The sequence below is a fragment of the Lepidochelys kempii genome, chromosome 13 (assembly GCF_965140285.1).
Source record: "Lepidochelys kempii isolate rLepKem1 chromosome 13, rLepKem1.hap1, whole genome shotgun sequence".
Taxonomy (NCBI): Eukaryota; Metazoa; Chordata; order Testudines; family Cheloniidae; genus Lepidochelys; species Lepidochelys kempii.
Window position 1 is genome coordinate 38,977,157 of NC_136392.1, and position 22,032 is coordinate 38,999,188.

At 51.9% G+C, this 22,032-nt stretch overlaps 2 gene segments (V, D, J or C); one reads left to right on the plus strand and one right to left on the minus strand.

Annotated features, from left to right (window-relative positions):
- Window positions 1-1,308: 1,308 nt before the first annotated feature.
- LOC140896669 (Ig gamma-1 chain C region-like) overlaps window positions 1,309-22,032 on the minus strand; it is a 75,998-nt gene continuing 55,274 nt past the window's right edge. Inside the window, 4 exon segments of the C gene segment in view lie at window positions 1,309-1,715; window positions 2,048-2,374; window positions 2,562-2,879; window positions 3,351-3,647. Coding sequence covers window positions 1,375-1,715; window positions 2,048-2,374; window positions 2,562-2,879; window positions 3,351-3,647 — 1,283 coding nt within the window.
- Window positions 5,413-21,150, plus strand: LOC140897140 (immunoglobulin heavy constant mu-like). The segment is given in 8 exon segments: window positions 5,413-5,473; window positions 7,793-8,104; window positions 8,548-8,887; window positions 9,490-9,807; window positions 12,179-12,508; window positions 12,854-13,186; window positions 19,076-19,215; window positions 21,142-21,150. Coding segments are annotated over 8 exon segments (1,843 nt in total).

The following is a 22,032-nucleotide window of genomic DNA, read 5'->3' on the forward strand; positions in this document are numbered from 1 at the left end:
TCACCATCCATCCCTGCAACCCCATCCACTTATCTATCTATCCCTTTCAGTATTCATCCACCCCTACCCCTCCATCACCATTGGTACCCATTGACACTAATCCATTCATTGCCATCCATCCTTTCCCAAATATATGTAGTCAGCCATTATCATATTTACCCATCCTTTCATCTCCATCTATCACTCACTCACTATGGGTAACAACCCATTCATCCATCCACCTGCCCATCCCCATCGGTACCAGTCCAGTGCCATATGTAACTACCAATCCATTGACATTCATTTATACATCCATTCATCCCCATCTCCTCCTGTCCATCTATGACAGTCCATCTATTTATCCATCCATCAATCCTTCAGAAAGTGTACCCATCCACATTCACCATCCATCCATCTATACCCCCCCACGCACCCCTCTATCCATCCGTCCACCCATCTGCGGATCCCCATACACTTTTTCTATCCCTCGGCATCTGTTTATCCATTGGCATCCACCCTCTTTGAGCCATCCAACCATCATTCCCTGAGTGCAGTGCAGTCTAGTTGCAGGCACACTGGGTGGGCCATTCAGGACACCTGGATTCTGTTTCTAGCTCTGTCATTGACATGCTCGGTGATTTTGGGCAGGTCCCTTCCACTCTTGGTACCTCTGTTTCTCCTCCTCCTCTTTCTGTATTTAGGTTGTGAGAAGGACTGTCTCCCACTGTCTGTGCCGTCCCCATCCCAACAGGGTCCTGGTCTCAGTTGGGGGCATAGGAGTTAATTTAATCCAAATAATGATCTTTCTATTTCTCTCCTCCTCCTTGTGATATCTCTTGGTGATATCGCCTGCCCCCTGAAGTATGTATCCGTCTAATCATCTCTTTGAACACCTGGCTTTCCAACTGAGATTGGCTTGAATGTGTCTGTTCCTCCGCAGTATGTCCGTGTGTATATGTGTAACCGTGCATCTACCCCCCTCTCCATCACTGTTTCCATGCTGTGTCTGTACTCATGCATGTATTCATCCTTCCTTACATGGCATGGACCCACATATCTACCTACCTTCCTTCCATGGCATCTACTCATCTTTCCTTTCATGGAATCTACCCATGTATCTATGTATCCATCCATGGTGTATATGTATCCACCCATACAGGATCTGGGTATTAGCACCCCCAGCCTTATAGCATCTCGGTTTCTCCCAGCCTGCAACTTGGGACCTCGTCCACCTTGGGCGACCTGCAGTTTTCACCCAGTGACACCACAACAAGGAGACCTGGGGGTGAGCTCAGGCTAGTTCCGTTTATTCACTTGTCATCACTGAGGGCACACAGATTATTTACAGGAAGCTGTACTGGACAATGCTACCAGTGGGGCTGGGAGGAGACGTCTTCATTTACCAGAGACTTTGCTGATGCTGCGTTGGGTGAACTTCATCTGCAGGGCTTCGTGGATGACCATGCAGGTGTAGGTGTCCCCGCTGTTCCAGCTGTCCTTGCTGACTTTCAGCTTGCTGTAGAGGAAGAAGTTTGAGTCGCCATCTTTGTCCTTCATGGGCGGAGTGGTGATGTTGTCAGTCTCCTTTTCACCTTCATGGTTCTTCATCCACTGCACCGAGATGTCCTCGGGGAAGAAGCCCCGCACCAGGCAGGTGAGGCTGACGGAGTCTTCTTTGCTCCTTAGCTCCTCGTTGTGGGGGCGCAGGAGGTAGACACCGGGGGTGGAGTGCTTTCCTTCGGTGGATGGGGATGGAGGACACAGATGAGCCAAGCACATTACTCATCTGGGGCACATGGGGATAAGGATGGTGTGTGTGTGTGTGTGTGTGTGTGTGTGTGTAGGATGGTAGGAACATCCCCTCTCTCCTTCAGGATGGAGGGGCTAGGGACTGGGAGCTGGTATCTCTGGAGCACAATTTGAGGGTGTGGATTTGGGGATGGAAAGGGACTCAGGGGCCAGGATCCCAGTTTGTTGGGGGTTGGGGCTTCCTCTTAAGGAGCATCCCCCCCTGCTGGGGGTGGGGATAGGGGAGTCTTTCCCCTTAGGGACCCTGAGCTCCTCTTACCTGGCTTCTTGGAGATGGATTTGATGAGAGGCGAGGGTAGATCTGAGTGCTCCACTTTGCAGGTAAAGGTCTCTCCATCCTCCCAGTCGCGGGTGAAGATGGGCATGGACCTGGAGGCGGTGAAGGTGCCGTTGAAGTGCTCATTGAGGGTCAGGATATCAGGGCTAATGGACTCTGGCTTCTCCCAGGACCAGACCACCCGGAGGCCAGAGTCGCTCGGCAGGTTGACCACCAGGCAGGTGAGCATGGGTCTCCGGGTCACGTACAGGGCGGTGGGGGATGGGGGCACCAGGAAGACTTGGATGTCGCTGGAAGATGTTGTTTCTTCTGGGGATGGGAGAGCCTGGGTCAGCCACTACGCTGGGTCTCCCCTGCCCAAGCCCATCCTGGTCTCCTCTCATGCCCTGTCCCCTAAAAAGCCCATCCCAGTCTCCCCCCACCACTCCTCTCCCACCTCGAGCCCAGCCCGGTGCCCCCTCCCCTTCCTAGGCAGCCTGGCCCCGCTCAGTGTCACCTCTGCACTTGTGGGCATGGTCCTGCTTTTTGCTTCCGGTGCCCGGGTGGTACACCTGGCAGGTGTACGTCTTGCCCTCCAGCCACTCGTCCTGGGAGACACTGGCATTGCTGCGGGTCCTGAAGGTTCGGCCGTTGGCGTCCTTCTTGGCAGAGTCGGTGTCACCAGAAAGTTGCCCGGGCTTGCCGTCCACCAGCCATTCCACCGTCAAAGGCTCAGGGTAGAAGCCGGAGATGAAGCACACCAGCTGGATGGCACCTGGCTTGCTGTTGCAGGAGGAGTGGAGGACGTGCACCTCGGGTTCAATGGGGATGGGCTCTGGGAGAAGGGTGGCAGGGGTTAGTTGTTGTACAGACCCCTCCTGGGCCGCCCTCACTCCCTGGAGCACAGTGCCCCCTACTGAGCCCCAGCACCCTGTTGTCCACAGCATGGCGCCCCTTACTGAGCCCCCACTCCCTGCAGCACTGGGCTCCCTACTGAGCCCTCTGCCCCTTTCCCTGCATTGCAGCACCCATCGCTTCTCTTTGCATGGTCTCTCTTTTCGTCCCTCCACCCTTTGGTGCGTGGTCTCTCTCTTTCCATACCCAACACTATCTACCTGTCCCTATTCACTCCCATCTCTCTGTGGTGTCTCTCTCTCTCCATCTCTCCTCCCACAGTGGTGACTCCCTTGGCTCACAGCGCCGGCAGGCTCCCATCCTCTCTCCCTGCAGCAGTCACCAGATCAGGGATCTGAGAGACCCCCAACCCCTCCCGTTCCCTCCCCGGGCTGCACCGCGCCGTCCCTACTTGGGATTTCCTTGGAGATGCTGGAGCTGGTGGGCCGGTGTTGTACGTTGCAGCTATAGGTGTTAGACTTCCAGCTGCTGGCCGGGACGGTGACCTGGCTGCTGAGCGCGTAGAGGCCGCTGGAAGGTTGCAGCAGGGAGGGATAGGTCTTCACGCCCGAGGGGGCGACGCTTGGGCTCCACGTCACGGTGAGCGGCTCGGGGAAGTATCCTTTGGCCAGGCAGCCAAAGGTGACCTGGGGGGTGTCGTCGCCGGTGCAGGAGGTCAGGGGGAAGACAGACGGGGCCGTGGGGCTGGCTGCAAAGGGAGAGAGAGCGAGGCCATGAGACGCAGCCCCTACCCCGCTCCATGCAGCACGGGGGCCCTAGCGTGGCCCTGGGCCCAGCACTCAATGCCGGGGGAGAGCGTCCCCTAACGGAGCCCCACTCTGCTCCATTCAGCACAGCAGACAGCTTGTGGTGACACTGATGTGTGTAAGTGGGTGCCTGAGAGAGGCTGCCCCCGTCTTCCCGGCGGAGTCACAGAGTCACCAGGAGCAGGGCCCCCAATTTAACTTGTGCTGCACAGACCCCGTTGTACTAGTGATTTTAGTTTGGGTAAATGTTATATTCTCATTAGGTTCCTAGGCAGTAACATCTTTGGCCCCTACTGGCTCGTAAGCATTTCTGTGGCTCAAACGCACATTGTTGGATATCCCCAATGAGTTCCCAGGACATTGCAGGAAAGACTGGGGCTGTTCAAGTCAACCCAGGACATATGGGCCCTTTGGGTTTGAGTTCGGGTTATCATTATACATAGGGGAGGAGGATTAAGGGTTAGGGTTAGGTGCTGGGGTTAAGGGCTAGAGGTTGGTGGGGTAGAATTAAGGGTGATGGTTTAATGGTTTGGGTCAAATACCTTTCCACTCTCAAGTTCAATATTTGTTGTGTTATGATTGGATTTCTAGCCAATCTTGTAGTCATTCAACCATCATATTCCTACCGGGTCTGATGCCATTTCTCAGAGGGAGTTAGTGAAACTCTTGGTTCCTAACCCAAGGGACTAATTTGCAAGTTCTGATAGTTCTTGTTTTGGGATGCTTGATACTAGACTGGAGATATCAAAACTCTGGTGCTTAGAGGGTCAAGGTGGGGAGGTTAGGGTTAGAGCTGGGGTTATGGTGAGGGGTATAATTGGTCGTTAGTACTTGTATCACAGCGGTCTAGAAAACCCAATCTAGGATCAGGGACCCATTGCACCGGGAGCTTTACAGAGAAATAAGAATGAGGACTCTACTGATCCCAGGACCATTGCAGCCTAAGCGATCTAAAGTCAGGGTTGGGGGGATAAGGTTGGGACGTTAGGGTTAGGGGTTGGGTTTGACGAGAGGGTCAGAGTTGAGGGTCAGAGTTAGGGAGTAGGGGCTAGAGAGCCGGGGTCAGGATGAGGATAGGACTATAGGGAAAGGGCGAGGTTTAGGGTGTTGGGGTTAAGGAGTTGGTGCCTCTGTCCACTGGGGTTAGGGTCCTGGTTAGGGAGTTAGGACAGAGTTGGGTGTCTAAGTAGTTGGGTTTAAGGTTTGGTTTAGGGTCAGAGTTCTGGGGTTAGAGTAAAAAACCTTCCCTCCCCCAAACTCAGTAGTCGACTGGTTTTCATGCCCCCTCGCGCACGACCTTTCTAGCCAGATTCCCACTCAAGAAACACTCATATTCTAACCAATTTGGATGAAGATTTTGCTGGACACTTTCCTAAACTCTACAGGAGAAATCTCCCAAGAATTTCAGTGGCCTCACTTTCTAGAAGCCCAAACTTGAAGTGCATTGGGGAGCAGTTACCGGGGTCTGCATCTCCAGTGGGCTTTAGCCGGAGACCTCAGAGCTCATCCCCCCTGGAAAGGAAGCCCAACGCGTCACCAGCTGAATGTGCCGCAAAAACGGAGCCAGCTCAACTCAAAGGCCAAATTAGGAGCCTGAACTCTGAGCTGTTGCCAGAAGAGGGGCTGCCAGTTACGTCCAGCCCCAGGCAGCCAAGCTGACATCTAGCTGTGCTGGGAACTCCCCATGCTCGGCCCTCAGCATGGAGCATGAGCACAGAGCTGGTGGAGGGAGGCTGGGACGGCTCAGAGAGACGTGTTCCCACACTCGGTGAGTTTAGGGTTTTACCTCTGACAAGGGACATGCTAAAGGGAAATTATGCCTCAGTTTAGAAAGTTTTTGGTTGCAGATATTTGCGACTGGGCTAAAGAGAGGAGACAACAAAAGCCCCTTAGAAACAATTCAGCTGTTCCCCCAAACCTCTAGTTTCAGCCCCCCCAACCCTGAGCACCCCATGTCTGCTTATGTCCCTGAGTCCTGACCCCCATCCTCCTGCTAGCCCAGCCCTGCCCCCCACAACTCTGCCAGTGCCCCTCACTGCTGACCTGCAGCCCCTGCTAGCCCAGTCCTGGGCTCCCCCCAGCCCTGCCTGTGCCCCTCACTCCCATCCCACAGCCGCCTGCTATTCCAGCCCTGGCCTCCCCCCAATTCTTCCGGTGCCCCTCACTCCCAACCTGCAGCCCCTGCTAGCCCAGCCCTGCCCCCCTGAGCCCTGACGGTGCCCCTCACTCCTGACCTGCAGCCCCGGCTAGCCCAGCTCTGGGCTCCCTCTACAGCTTTGCTGGTTCCCCTCACTCCCGACCCACAGCCCCTGCCAGCACAGCCCTGGGCTCCCCCACAGCCCTGCCAGTGCCCCTCACTCCTGATGTGCAGCCCCTTCTAGCCCAGCTCTGGACCCCTTTCAAAGCTGTTATCCCAGCTTATAGGTGGAGTGTGAGATAAGCACCTCTGTTCCCCTGTCTCTGTGGGGGGCGGGGGGCACAGCGCTGCCTATGTTACCCATCCCGACCTCCCCAGCATATCCAGGCTCTGCAGGGGAGCCATGTTCTGCACCCTGCCCTGGTTTTGGGTCCACACAGGGGGATGTACCCCACTGCCCTTCATAGGTGAGAACAGAGCACAACACTCCTGGCTCCCAGTCCCCCCGCTCTAAGTCACTAGACCCCACAGCCCTCCCAGAGCTGAGGAGAGAACCCAGGAGTCCTGGCTCCCAGCCCCCTACTCTAATCTACTCCCCTCCCAGAACTGAGGAGAGAACCCAGGAGTCCTGGCTTCCAGCCCCCACTGCTCTACCCACTTTTCTCAGCTCCCCTCCCAGAGCTGGGGATAGAACCCAGGAGTCCTGGCTTCCAGCACCATAGATTCATAGAATCATAGAATATCAGGGTTGGAAGGGACCTCAGAGGTCATCTCGTCCAAACCCCTGCTCAAAGCAGGACCAATCCCCAATTTTTGCCCCATCCCTAAATGGCCCGCTCAAGGATTGAACTCTCAACCCTGGGTTTAGCAGGCCAATGCTCAAACCACTGAGCTATCCCTCCCCCCACACCACTCCCATTCTAACCACCAGACCCCACTGCCCTCCCAGAGTTGGGGAGAGAACCCAGGAGTCCTGCTCCCCTCTCTTCAAAGTTTTCTTCCCTAAAGGTGCTCACTCTGATAGGGTTAAAACACCCCCTGTACTCACCCCAATAGCAGCCGCTTTCCTCTAATTTACTCACCAAATTATCAGCCATGGTGGGTTGCAGCCCGGCCCTGGAGACCGGGGGGTTCTGTCCATGTGTCCCACTGTGGTCTGTGTCATTTGGATTGTTCATCTGAGGTTTCTTTGCCTGTCGGACATCCCCTCTTCTTCCCCCACAATGGTCATCAAAGATAATTATAGGTTGTTATCTATCAGTGACGCCCACTCAGGAGCTTTTAGTGTTGAAGCTGGTGAGAAGGTGTGAAAATTGGATTGGATGGGGCGAGTGCTGGCGTGAAAAAACAACTTTCACTTGTCTCAACTTCCCCTTTTTGGCCCATATTGGTTGTTTGTTGGTTTTCACCAGAGATTCAGTCATGAAGCCTGCAGAGCGCAGAAAAGATTGAAGTCTCTGGTGTGTGTGTGGGGGGGTGTCTTTTAGAGAACCTGCCATGGGGGGGCGTGTGTGTGAAAAAACCGACTTTACTGCTGTCCTGGAGCTGGGGATAGAACCCAGGAGTTCTGGCTCCCAGCCCCCCCATTCTAAGCCACAAGACCCCACTCCTCTCGTAGGTCTGGGGATAGACTGATCCTGGAAAGGGAAGGGTAGTGAGATAATAGCTATTCAAATGTTTCCTTTCAGCGCATCTCTCTGTATGCATCACAAGCTCTTCAAGGAGTGAGTGATCTAGTGGGTTTGTGTGTGTATGGGGGTTGGGAGCCAGGGCTCCTGGGTTCTCTCTAGGACTCTGGGAAGGAGTGGGGTCTGGTGGAATAGAGAGGGGAGCAGGCTGACAGCCAGGGCTCCTGGCTCTGTAGAGCCCCCTATGAGGTTGGAGTCCCACCATTCTTTGGGTTTAGGATTCTCAGTTCTTAACGTCCTGACTTGCCTTTCTCTCTGACAGAGCTCCCACAACCCCCCTCTGTGTTCCCTTTGTTCCCCTGTTGTGACGACATTGCTGGGAGCTCCACTTGTGAGGTGACTGTAGCCTGCCTCGTGACTGGCTATTTCCCGGAGCCCGTGGACATCAAGTGGAATTCTGGCACAGTGACCAATGGGATCAAGACCTTCCCAGCTGCGGCACAGAGCAGTGGCAGGGCCTTCACCCTCGTCAGCCAGCTCACCGTCCCTGCCTGGGACCTGGTGAACAACACCTACCAGTGCAGTGTGGAGCACACTCCCTCCCATAAAAAGATAGATGTGGAGATCACGAATGGTGAGCTACATTGGGATGCCAGAGAATGAAGAAAAGACTGAGGCAGAAGTGTGCAATAAAGTGTCAGAGGGAGTGGGGCAATAGAATGACAGAGTCCATGGAAGGGAGGATAGAGAAGAAAAGGGATGGATGTATGGATGGAGAGTGAAGAGGGAAAGAGGTAGGGAGTGAAAGAGAGAGGGATGGATGGTATGGAGAGTGGGCTAGGTGGGTGGACAGATGGAGATACAGAAGTATGGATGGATACAAGGAGGGATGGCTGGAGCAATGACCTAGACAGAGTGATAGATCGATGAAATGGTGCGGAGGGAAGGAAGGAGGGAAAGGTAAAACTTTCCTCTCTCAGTTGTCATTCAGGACTTGAGCACATTGTCCTCAGAGCTGTACAAATGCAGTTGATTCATGCCTCTGACCTGGTATCCATTTTCTCTCTTTGCTCTCAGTATGTGAGGCTCTCATTCATCCTGAGGTTCGCCTCCTAGGCCCCTCCTGTGAGCGCAACGCCTTGGAGAAGCAGCTGGAGGTGGTTTGCCTCCTCCTGAGATTCAGCCCCGGTGCAGCCAAAGTGGAATGGCTGGTGAATGGCGAGAAGGGGAACCTTCCCACCACGGACTTGTCCATTTGGAAGGGCACAGACGGCTCCTACATGGGCCAGAGCCGAGTGAACGTCACCATTCGAGACGAGAGAGAAGAGCTGGGAGAAGGAGGACGTCTACACCTGTAAAGTGACCCACCCAGCGAGGGGAATGGAGCACTTCGTGCACAACACCAGCAAGTGCTTGGGTGAGGGGCTATGGCCATGCATGGCGGGGTGGGATGAAGGGTTACTCAAAAACCAGCCTTGCCTAAGGGTAGGTGGGACTGTGCCCAGATCCCAGGGTGATGGGTGACTTAGAAATACAATAGTGAGATGGATACTGGGAGTGGGTGGGGAGAGGGATGGATGGATGCAGTGATAGATATGGTGGTTGGATGGATAGAGAGATAGATCCTGTGGCTAGAAGGATGAATGACTGGAAGGAAAGATGGATATGATGGTTTGATAGAAAGATAGGTATGATGGATGGATGGAGTGAGAAAGGGGATGTATATATGTGAATAATTATTAATAAATAGATGGAGCCATAGATGTTGCACAGGAAAGTGTAGATGGAGAGGCAGAAAGGGATTGTTAGATAGCTAGAAAGAGGCTTTTTTTTCAATAGTTTCTCTCTTCCTTCCTTCTAACATCCCATGAAATTGAGGGATCACAAAATTAGGGGAATGACAGTATCTCTCTAATCTTCTGTAACACCCATCACTGTAGTATCCTTCATGGCCCAGGGAATTCATGGAGTCTTCTGCTCTTCTTTCCCTATTGAGATGAGTCCTTTGTATTTCCTCAGCCTGTCTCAGTAACTCAGTGGCTCCATCCGTCTATGTCACCGAGCCGTCCTACGATGACCTGATTGGGGAGACAGCCCGTGTGACGTGCTTGGTGCTGGGCTATATCTTGGTAGATGTTCAGGTGGCTTGGGAAGTGGATGGGAAAGCCAGCTCTGAGGTGGAGACAGGAGCCCCGGAACAAGCCAATGGGACTCAGAGCATCACCAGCACCCACAAAATAACCTTGGAGCAATGGAAGAGCAGGACCAACTTCACTTGCAAAGTGAAACTTCCTTGTTTTGGAGAAGTCACCCAGGATATGCCACTCATGGACACGAGTGAGTATGTCTGTGTTTAAGTCCTGACTCCCTTTGCAAACTCAGCCAAAATCACTTTACTCTTGCTCTGTGCCTGAGCCTGCAAAGTGGGGATAAGGCTCCTTGGTTTCTTTCAGCCAGTGTCTGTTTCTGGAACGGAGCTCTCTTTCACGTCCGTACATCACCTAGCGGGAGGGGGTTGCAGTCTCGGTTTGAGCCAGTAGACCCCACCACAATAATAGTAATGGTGAAGGTTTTCAGACCAGCTTTGGCCATGGAAAATGAAGCCCTTGCAATTCACTAGAATCCATTAGGGTGGTGAGGAAATAGAGGAGGATCCATAAAAGTTAGATTCATTGAGTCTGAGGCCAGAAGGGATCATTCGGTCATCTAGTCAGACCTCATGTTTCCCTGGCCAGAGTATTTCACCTATTTACCCCTTTATCAAGTCCAGTAACATGTCTTTGACTAAAGCTTCATCTAGAGACACATCCCGTTTTGATTGGAACCCCTCAAGGGATGGAGAATTCACCACTTCCCTTGATAGTTTGTTCTGATGGTTTTCTTCCAATATTGTTGCCTTACAATGAATTTGAATGTGACTGGTTTCACTTTCCGGCCATTGGTTCCTGTTCTGCCTTTTCTGCTAGATTAAAGAACTTTTTAGTACCCGACAGTTTCTCTCTGGGAAGGTATTCATACACTAATCAAGTCACTTCTTCAGTTTGCCCTGAACTGAACTAATATAACTCCTTAAATCTCTCATTTACATCTGTTGAATCATCATTGAGGCTCTTCTTTGAGCCCTTTTCAATTTTTCAAACCACAAAGTTGTGAAATGGGTGCAAAGAAATCTAGAGATTTTTATAAATGTTGGGTTGCTTTCATTTGTTTTCTGGATGGTGAGCCGGGAAGCTAAAGGGAGTGTGTGGGGATCATGTTTTCAAACTTTTCTTTGCAGTCAGTGGGGACAGACCCTTCCTTTTTTGATTAAATGAAAGCTGAGATTCCCTGGCCATCGCATGAGCTGTGGATTTAAGGAAAAACAGCAAATACCATAATAAATATGGCCAAGGTTGGTCACCCCTCACATGTTCGACTGAGGGACTCAGTGGAGACATAGTCCATCTCCGGGAGAGAAATTAGCTTCATATCACATCTCTGTCCCTTCCAGCCTACCCTGCCCATGAGCCTACGGTCTCAGCCAGTGTCTCCTGCCCGGACCCAGAGGAAACTCCAGGGAAGAGAGATTCCCACACGTTCCTCTGCGACGTCACTGGATTCTTCCCAGCAGACATCAGTTTCCGCTGGGAGCACAACGGCTCCATAGTTCCTGCCTCCCAGTACAGCAGTGGCCCCATCGTCAGATCTGGCCAGGCCTACTCCGCTCAGAGCATCTTGAGAGTCCCCAGGCCCAAGGGGGAAGGAGAAGCGGGGCCCCAGTATTTCTGCCTGGTGTGGCACATGACGCTGAATGAAACCTTGAAGGTCAAGGTGAAGGCAGGGAATTGTGAGTTGAAGCTTCCAAAGGGCGATGAGAGGGTTGTTCATCCCAATATGGTCAAGGCCCCCATTACCCCCAGGGGCGAGTGAGGGAGCTAGCACCAGTTCAGGCTTCAATGCTGGGGTTTCCAAAGGGATTCACGCTCTCAACTCCCACATCGGCTTGCAGTGAGAGTTGTGGTCTCAACCCCTGAGGGACCTTGGGAGACCAGCAGCCAGAATATCACTGCGGTAAAATATAATCAGCACCTTCTGCCTGTGTAGTGGGGAGGAGTTTCGGGGATGCAAGTTGTATCCTGAGCTCTGGATGTGGGATCTAGTACTTCCAGCAGGGGGCTGAGAGCCAGGACTCCTGGGTTCTATCCCCAGCTCTGGGAGGGGAGTAGTGTCTAGTGATTACAGCATGGGGGAAAGGAGTCAGGAATTACCATGGGCAGGTCATTTCTCCTCTCTGTGTCCCAGCTGCCATCTCTGTCATCTTCATTGAGCTCATGAATTTCAGGCTGGAAGGACCCTGAGTTGAGCAAACATGGCAGGTCTGTCCCCTGCCATGTTTTCCACAATGGGGCTTTCTCCCATCGGAGCCATAGACCTTCAGATCTGCTCATGGGACCCAGAGACCCAAATAATAATAATTGGACCCAGGAATCGCAATCCCTGGGTGTGTTGGAAAACCTCAGCCGCCGTTCCCGACACCACATGAGATGAGGGTCCTTCCCCTTCCCTCAGGGAACCCAGTGCCCTATTTCCCACCCCAATGACCCTCGGCCCCTTCCCAAAACAGCCCCTGGGCTTTGCACCCCTGAGACAGAGGCACTTAGTTATCAGCTGGTGCCTCTTGAGTATTCACTCATCTCAGGCCTCAACGCTGCCTCCTGCCCCCAACCAGGTGGCGGAAACTGTAATCAACATCCTCTGGAGGTCTTTCTCCTTCCCCCTTCCCTGGAGGATCTCTACATAGGGCAGAACGCCACCATCAGTTGTTTGGTGAGTAGCATGGAGACCCCCGGAAGCCTGGAGGTCTCCTGGAACTGGGGTAGTGGGGGCCCATTGGCCATGGTCTCCAGGGAGCCAGTGCTGCAGGAAAATGGCACCTACAGTGCAACCAGCATCCTGCGGGTGTGCGTGGAGGAGTGGCAGGCGGGGGAGGAGTTCACCTGCACAGTGAAGCACCCAGACATCCCATCGGCCATTGTCAAGACCATCCACAAGATTCATGGTAAGAACCCTCCTTTCCCCCGTAGGGGCTGCTAGCTCCAAGCTGGCTGGCTCAGGGTGTGGGGAATGGGACCCAGGTCCTTTTGTCTCCAGGGGGTGCTAGCTCTGATCTGGCATCAGGTCAGTGAGACTAGGCATTACACATTTGTGGGTGGGATGAAATGTGCAAATTTATGAGACAGAAGGGGACGGAGCGTCCGGACTCCTGGTTTCTTTTTCCAGCTCTGGGAGTAGAGTGAGGGGTGGGGTCCAGTGGGTTATAGCAGGGGGGTTGTGTGGGGGATGGCAGCCAGGACTCCTGGTTCTCATCCCCCACAATTAACCCTTTGGTGTTTCCTTGTTGCAGCGGTCTCTCCCCGTAACCCTTCTGTCTACATCTTCCCTCCTCACGCTGAGGAGCTGGCTCTCCGGGAATCGGCCACCATCACCTGCCTGGCCTCCGGCTTCCGGCCCAGAGCCATCTTGGTGACATGGACCCAGCAGGACCGGCCCGTGCCCCAGGAAGCCTACACCAACATCGGCCCCGTCCGGGAGGCCGGGAAGGAGGAGCGCTACTTCATCTACAGCAAGTTCAATGTCTTGGCATCTGAATGGGAGCGGGGGGACACGTACGCCTGCGTGGTGGGGCACGAGGGTCTGCCCATGACCTTCGTCCACCGGAGCGTGGACAAAGCCTCCGGTAAACCCACCGCCGTCAATGTCTCTGTGATCTTGTCCGATACCGACGTCACCTGCTACTGAGGAGCAGAGCCGCGTGGGCTCCTCACGGCGTATCTGAGATGGCCAGGGAACCTCGTGGGCTCTGGGATTCGTCTTAGCCTGTGTGTAAAGCTGTGGGAGCTCTGGTGTACAGAGCGTGGCTGTGTGTGGAATATGCCCAAATAAAAATGCAGCATGCCAGAGTTTGTGTTCAATGGGATGTCTTCTTCTAGCAGGGGCCATCTGGATGTCTTATCCACCAGCCCAGCCTCCCTCCTACATCATCTCTATCCATTCACCACCCTTCTTTCTGAAGTATCTCTTACTATCCATCCAGTCTCCTTATGCATTATTTTATGCATTATCTAGATCTATTCATCAAAGCTTCCTTCTGCAGGATCTATCCATCCATCCTATCCTCTGCCATACCTTTGTCTGTTTTTCCCTCTTTACTAGCTGTCCATTTTCCTGCCCACCTGCAGTCTCTCTCTCTGCACTATGTCTGTTTATCCATCTTTCCCTTGGCAATATTTGATTTTGTCTGTTCTCCCTTTTGCAATCCCTGTCCATTCGTCCAACATCAGCAGTGTCATCTGTCTACCTTTGCGTCTACAACATCCATCCATCCGTCCGAAATTATGCAATATCCCCTATGCATCCCTCCATCCTCATGCAGTGTCATGAGTCTGGCTGCCCATCCCTCGGCAGTGACTTGCTATTGTTCATGATATTGCAGCTCCTAGATGTCCTGACCAAGGTTAGGGCCCCATTGTGATGGGTGCTGCATGAACACACAGAGCAAACATCCTTAATGCAAGGTGCTCACAGTCTCATCACAGAGAGGCTGGGAGGGGGTATTTTGGCACAAAAGGATTATATCTGGGATGCTCGAAGGGGTGAGACACCAATCTCCCCCTGGAATTATGAGTTTATTTCAGTGGCAACTAATTGCCTAAGAGTCCTTTAAAGACCCCAGCCCAAGTGGCTTGTCTCTGGTCACACTGCAGGTCAGTGGGAGAGGTGGGAATAGAGCCCTGACCCCCCATCTCCAAGACTTGTGTCTTAACCATTGCACCTGTCCAGCAATGTAGCCCTAGCCACTCTGGTGTCAGAACCCCTAGCAGATGCGTCCTCACCTGACCACATAAGGTGGAGGCAGAGCCTCCAGGAACCTGGTGTTATGTCTGCAGGGAGCTAGGCGGCAGGGTGAGACTGAGTTAGGAGCCTTCATTCCCACCAGCTCTGTCCCCATTGTCCCTGGATGTGTGAACAGGTGAGTGGTGATCAGGGGAAGTGATTTCACTTCTGAGTACGGCACTGGGGAGACCGACACTGGAATACAGCATCCAGTTCTGGGGTCAATGTGCAGGAATGGTCAGAAGCGGTAACAGAATGTTAGGCTCCATTAGGAAAGGGACAGATAATAAGACAGTAAGTACCATATTGCCTCTGTATAAATCCATGGTATGCCCACAGCTTGAATACTGCGTGCAGTTCTGGTCGCCCCATCGCAAAAGAGATATAATAGAAATGGAAAAGGTACAGAGAAGAGCAACAGGGCTACGGAGCAGCTTCCATGAGGAGAGATTAAAAAGGCTGGCACTGTTCATCTAAGGAGACAGCTAGGGGGGATTTGAGAGAGGTCTATAGAATCATGGCGTGTGGTGAGAAAGTGAATCAGGATGTGTTATTTCCTCCTTCACATAACACAAGAGCCAGGGGTCACTCAATGAAATTAAATGGCCACAGGTTTTAAGCAAACACAAGGAAGTACTTCTTCACACAACACAGAGTCAACCTGTGGATGTTGTGAAGTCCAAAAGCATAACTGGGTTCAGCAAAGAATTAGATAAATTCATGGAGAATAGGTCCATCAGTGGCTATTAGCCAAGATGGTCAGTGATGCACCCCTATGTTCTTGGTGTCCCTAAGCCTCTTACGGTCAGATGCTGGGACTGTATGAAAGTGGATTAATCACTTGATAATTGCCTCATTCTGGCCATTCCATCTGATGCATCTGGTATCAGCCACTGTTGGAAGACAGGCTACTGGGGTAGATGGATGACTGGTCCGATGCAGTACCGCCATTGTTATGTCAACATATTCAAAAAGAAGTTTGAAAAATTGGAGAGAGTGCAAAAGAGAACTAGAAAAATGATTAGAGGGCTGGAGAAAATACCTTCCAGTGAGAGATGGGAGGAGCCGAATCGGCTGAGCTTATGAAAGAGACATTCAAGAGATGGCTTCATTGATATGTATAAGTACCTCCATGGAGAGTGACCGGGGTCCCTGGTGGGCCATGCTGAGATGGCCCAAGTAGGGCATATTGCAAAGAATAGGGCAGACAATCCCCCAAACTGGTGGTTATTCTGATAGATTCACCAAACTAACAACAAAACAGCTTCTACAATGCCTTACTGATTACCCAGAATCCAGAAATACAGTTCCCTTAAAGCAACCCAGCCTTGAGCTCCCACCCAGACAGCCAAGTCAAATATGATGAGGATTATGGAAAATCTTGTTAATCATACAAAAGTTCTGCCAATCCCAAGGGATCGGAGACATTGCCCATCAGGTCAATGAATATTTCAGATCTTACCCAAATAGATGCTTACAGCCAATTCTTATTAACTAAACTATAATTTATTAAAAAAGAAAAGAGAGAGAGAGAGAGAGAGACTTCTGGTTAAAAAGTACAGGTAGGAATAGAGTTCTTAGGTCAGTTTCATAGCAGAGATGGTTAGCTTCAGAGTTGCAACGAGTCCCTTCTAGAATCAGTTTATCAGGTTATAGTCCAATGTCCATGGCCAATATCAGGGTGATCCAGAATAGAACTGGAGGCCTCTGTCTTATGACTCAAACTTCCCCTGACGAAGCTTAAGCAGATCTGAGATGAAAGGATCAGGGCCCAAGAATTTTTATAGACCCCTGGCAGGCTACTGTCAGCCTCTTGACAGCAGGTATTCCTTGGGTGAAGGATAGTGCCTTTGAAGTAACTTCCTATTTCCTAAGCATCACCAGTAATTAGCTACCTGGATTAACATAAAGCAATTGCCTATCTCCCACCATGTGCAGGTACTTTACTGTATATTCTATGATTCTATATACTTCAAAGAGAATTTAAGACAGTGATATCACTACCTTCACAGTTCATTTAAATGTCAATATCTCCTTTTGATTTCTGAATCAGCAGAGTACAGTGATAGACAGGAACTGTTTGGTTACATTGTCAACCTCTAACAATATATATGTAAACACACAACACCCAAAGGCGCCGACTCCGTGGGTGCTCCGGGGCTGGAGCACCCACAGGGAAAAATTAGCGGGTGCTCTGCACCAAGCAGCAGCCAAGCTCCCCCCTCCTCGTCTCCTTCTCCCACTCCCCCGAGCGTGCCATGTCCCTGCTCCTCCCCCTCCCTCCCAGCTTCCTGCTCCCCCCTGCTGCCTAACAGCTGTTTGGCGGCGCTTAGGACTTTCCGGGAGGAGGGGGAGGAGTGGGGACGCCGTGCGCTCAGGGGAGGAAGCGGAGAAGAGGCAGGGCAGGGGTGGGGACTTGGGGGAAGGGGGTGGAATGGGGTGGGAAGAGGGCGGGGCTGGGGTGAGAAAAGGCAGGGTGGGGCTGGGACTTTGGTCAAGGGGTGGAATGGGGGTGGGGCAAGGGCAGTGCAGGGGTGGGAAGAGGCGGGGCAGGGGTGGGGCCAGGGGCAGAGCACCCACTGGGCAGAGGGGAAGTCGGTGCCGATGACAACATCACAAACATTATCTACTACTATGTCTGTAAAGAGAAATCTGGGGCACAGCTGGGGAACCTTTGAAAGACTTGCCAGAAACAGACAGGAGTGGAGGAGCTTCATCACTGCCCTAAATGTCAGAGGCGTAATGGGAAGTACTAACTATGTCTCTGTAGGTTAAATCTGGGTTAAGTAGCCTACTAGTTGTGTAACCCTTTCTGGCCCTGTGTCACAGCGAGAAAACACTAGGCACTAAAGGTGTCTAACTTAGTATAGAAAGGCTTAAGAGGTGCCAATGGCTGGAAGTTAAATGCAGAGAGAACAAATTAATAATAAGGCACAACATATGGAAGGAAACCTTTGGAACTAACTTCCAGTGGAAGTGGTGAAGTCTCCATCTCTTGAGATTTGTACATCCAGCCTGGGGTCCCTTCTGGAAGATATGCGGCCATCAAAGACAAGTCATTGGGCTCCATAGTGGGCTAGCTGGGTGAGATTCTCTGGCCTGTGGCATACAGGAGGTCAGACCTGATGCTGTCATGGTTCCTTCTGGCCTTAAGATCTACAAATGCACCAGTCAAGGTTTCAGACCTAGGAAGGTCATGTCAATTATCCACCACCAAACTCTATGGCCCAGGTCATAGAGTGCGTTGGTGGGAGAATTAAGTTTTCAGCCTGTACATCTGGAGAGCTGTGGTCTTCCACTGTGGCTGTAAACCAAACCCAGAGGGAATCATTGTCTCTGGGCCACGATGTTTCAATAACTGTAGTTTCCCAGATAAAGCGGAGCGGGACTGTGATCCTGACGTCCCTTTGAGTGCCCAGGTGTGTACAAAATTAAGGAGGCTCCAGGCCATTTCCCAGGCGATGTTCATGCCATTGACAAGACACATGGACAGGCTCAGGGAATGCTGGGCTGTGAGTCCTTCCAACTCTTGGGAACGGGTTCCCAGGGGAGCCCAGGCTGGTGGTGGGTGAAAGGGGCTCTGACTGAACGGTGTCCCATGTGGGATGAGTTGGGAGAGGTCTTTACTCAGTCCCCATGACACAACCACATAGACGGCTGAAGGAATTAGAAATGGGCCATGGAGACGTCTGCCTACAGGGACTGAGGTCACTGCTGTGTGATGGTGGCAGAGTCGCCCCAAGGGAGAAGTCAGTTGGGGGCCATCACGTCTGTTTCCAGTGTCTGACAATATGGGGCAGCTCAGGGTGTTGCTGATGGGCTGGCCGTGCCTTTCCCCCCTTTTCGTAGGGCTTGAGGGTGGGCTGGTCAAGTGTTGCCCAAATGTGGCGATGGGCTACAGATCTTTCCCCTTCTAGGAGCATGGGTTGAAATGGAGTCCAAGCGGGTAGTGGCTTAAAAGTTGTTCCCATCAGATGGCCCCGTTATTAGGTGTATTACAGTCATGTGTAGAGGTCTCCACTGAGTTTGGGATCCCAATATGCTAGGAGCTGTACACCCAGAAGAGCTTAATATCCAAACAGAGAAAGGGTGTGAAGGGAAACTGAGGCACAGAGAGGGGAGGTGAATTTCCTGAGGTTCTGCAGTGTCAATGACAGAGCTGGGAATAGAACCCATGGGGGTCCTGAGTCCCATCCTAGTGCTCTGTTCACTGCCTGTGGGATGATACGAGTTGAGGGAGGTCTCAGAACAGCTCTGTGGGTAAATTCCACAGGTCCCCAAAAATAGGGATTGGGGGGAAATGGTGCTTCTGCTGCCCGGGAACTGGTCCCAGCACAGCTCAAGCTGGCATTGGCTGGGAAGATGCCACTGTTGGATGGGTGTGCGTGGCCCCATTGAGCTATGCATTGGCAGGTCTCAGCCCAGCTCTGTTGCTGGCCTGGGGAGGGGAATCGCATGCTCGGGGTGGCTGGGGTGTGTAAAGGAGCCAAAGGGCGTGAAATTTAATGGAAGTTGGGGCTGAAATCCCTGAGGCTGCTGTGAGAATTGCAGCCTGTGATGGGGGGGTCTCCCCCTGCAGCCTGCCCGGTCTCCCCTGGCAGGGACCCTCTGTCTCTGGCCCTGGACAGGGATCTCCTGCCCAGAGCACAGATTGGAGCTCCCCGCTGTGCCCACTCAGCTCCCTGGGTTAACGAAGAGGCCTCTCTAACTGGCACGTTTGTCTCATCCCCAGCTCCTCACTGCCTAGTGGAGGACCAAGGCATCTCTGTTGAAGGAGGAGAGGAGGAATCAGACGGTCTCTGGACACCTGTTGCCTTCATTGCTCTCTTCCTGCTCAGCCTGTTGTACAGCGCCGGCATCACGCTGCTTAAGGTAAGAGCAACAGCTGCCTTCATGGTCCCGCGTCACCGCTGAGAGCAACAACCCGTGCTCAAGAATCGATCCCACGCCATCAGCATGCAGCCAGCCGCCATCACCATCACCATCACCACCCATAGTCAGTGATTGTCAGAGGCCAGAGCCAAGGGCTGAATATTAATGCTGAATAGCCATTAATCTGCAATTAATTATCAATAATCAACACTCACAGATCAGTAATTAATGTTAAAAATCAATAATCAAGGATCAACCATAAGTAAGCAGGAATTAATGATTCGTTGATGATACGCTATAATCACCTATCAGTAATAACCAATTAAAAATCATTGAACAAAAGTGAACAATCACTCATTAAAGAGCAAAACTAAATTTTCAAAGAGCAAGGATCAACTAGCGTCAATCAATAACCACTCACCCGTGATCATTAAGGATCAGTCGTCGGGCCCAGATGTACAAAGGGCCAGAGGTGCCTGTGAAGCTGGTTCCGTGGCAGGTGTAACCGTGCCTCAGTGGGTCAGAATTGAGGATGCCCAAATTCAGGATGAACTGCTGAGAAATAGGGCAGATACACCCCCAGACTGGTGGCTTATCCCCCATAGGATATACCAAACCAGCAACAAAAGTAAACTCCTGTTTCACCAGACTGGTTAACAAGGAGTCATAAAAGCAGTTTCCTTGGCATTTCAGTTCTTAAATCACCACCAAAAGCACTGGGTTCAGAGATGAGTGGTTCTTTACAACCAGTTTAATCAAATAAAAGGTTCTTCTGATCCCAAAGGAGCAGCCACACACCCAGGTCAATATATAACTTAGATCTTACCCAAAAATCACGTTGGTACCAATCCTTTAGTATCTAAAATCTAAAGGTTTATTCATAAAAAGAAAGAAAGAAAGGCTAGATTTGGAATTGGTTAAAGGAATCAATTACATCCAGTAATGGCAAAGTTCTTGGTTCAGGCTTGTAACAGTGATGGACTAAACTGCTGGCCTAAGTCAAGTCTCCATAGTGCATCCACAGCTGGGATGGGTCATTCAGTCCTTTGTTCAGAGCTTCAGTTTGTAGCAACGTTCCTCCAGAGGGAAGAAGCAGGATTGAAGACAAAATGGAGGGGTTTCCAGGCCTTTTATAGCTTCGGCCATGTGGAGCGCATCCCATTGTTCTTACTGTGGAAAATTACAGCAACAAGATGGAGTTTGGAGTCACATGGGCAAGTCACATGTCCATGCCCAATTTCACTCAATCATTGTAGGAAGCCATTACCTGCACTCCAGACAGCACATTTACATGACAGTCCGCTCAGTGTAGATGGGTGTCTCCCATCGTCCATTGCCAACCAAGGGTTTCTTGATGAGCCACTTAATTTAAACAGTCCCTCCAAGATGTGCTGGCCAAATACCTTGTGGGTGTTACCCCAGGAGCAAACATTTGAAATCCAGGTATAGAGCCAACTTATAACATCACATACAAAAATGACACATGCATACAGATAGCATAATCATAACCAGCAAGTCATAACCTTTTCATAGACACCACACTTGACAACCTTTTTACAAATATATAACAGTGGTTGCAACAATGATCTATAGGGTCATATTGTAATCAGATAACGTCACAGCAGGGACATGGTGCAATGGGGCTGGTACCAGAAGCAGGGAGAATTGGCGGAGGCAGCTGCGGCTCCCCAGGGACTTGGTGTGCGGCACCCACTGGGCAGTGGCCGTTCCCTGAGGCGGTTTGACAAGGCTGGTGTCTCTGTCTGGAAGATGAGCTCCAGCTCAACCCAGACATCCTGGCAGGACGCAGGCGTGGCTGGGCGAGGCTAGATGGTCCCAAGGGTCCCTTCTGGCCTTGCTCTCCCAGCCGAGGATGCTGCCCGTGAGCGGCACCGGCTGAACCCCTCTGCTCTCTGTGTCCCACAGGTGCGGTGAGTGCCTGGCTCCGGGCTCCTAGGAGGGGACAGCACTGCTTCGTCCTCTTCATTCCCTCCCCACATCTTCAGCCCTCCCGGGCTCCGGCCCCCTCTCCGGACACCGGGAGGGACCATGTTCCACGGCAGCGTAAAGGGCGCGACAACGGCCGCTGAAGGGTCTGAGCTCCGCAAAACCCAGAGCAGGGAGGGCAGAGTCCTTCCCCGGACGTCCCCGTGGGGCAGCCCAAGCTGGAGCTTGAGCTCAGCCCCGTGCCCCTCAATCCTCCACCCCCATCCCACGGCAGGGACTGGATTTCCTTGTGTGTCTGTGTGTGCAGGGCTGTAGTGTCCTGAGGTCTGGTCAACGTGGACTCTGGCGAGGAAGAAGAGTCTCATTTGCTCCATCGTTTAACTTGCAACTTACACGGGAATTGTGAGATTGATTGAAAATAAAATGGATTAAAAAATTGGTTGCTGCATTTGAAGATGGTTTTGCGGGATTTAACCAAGGAGAACCCTACCCACTGTATGTCCCAATCCCCTGCTATCCACCCATCCGTCCATCCATTCCTCCCCACATCTCTCCCTCTATCCATCTCTCTATCTATCCCCATCCTCCCCACATCTATCTATCTATCTATCTATCTATCTATCTATCTATCTATCTATCTATCTATCTATCTATCTATCTATCTATCTGTTAGGTGTCACCATACTGTAGAAGCCAACATATTTTGAATGAGTTGAAAGTTGGGAGACCTGACTAATTGTCATAAATCCTTGGGCACTTGCCCCTGAGAACTTGGGTACCCCCCAACTGGATCACAGCCTGAGTAATTCTGCCTCTTTAAAGTCCCCATGTGCTCTGACCGCTGGTGGGGTGGCGGATTCCTTTATCTTT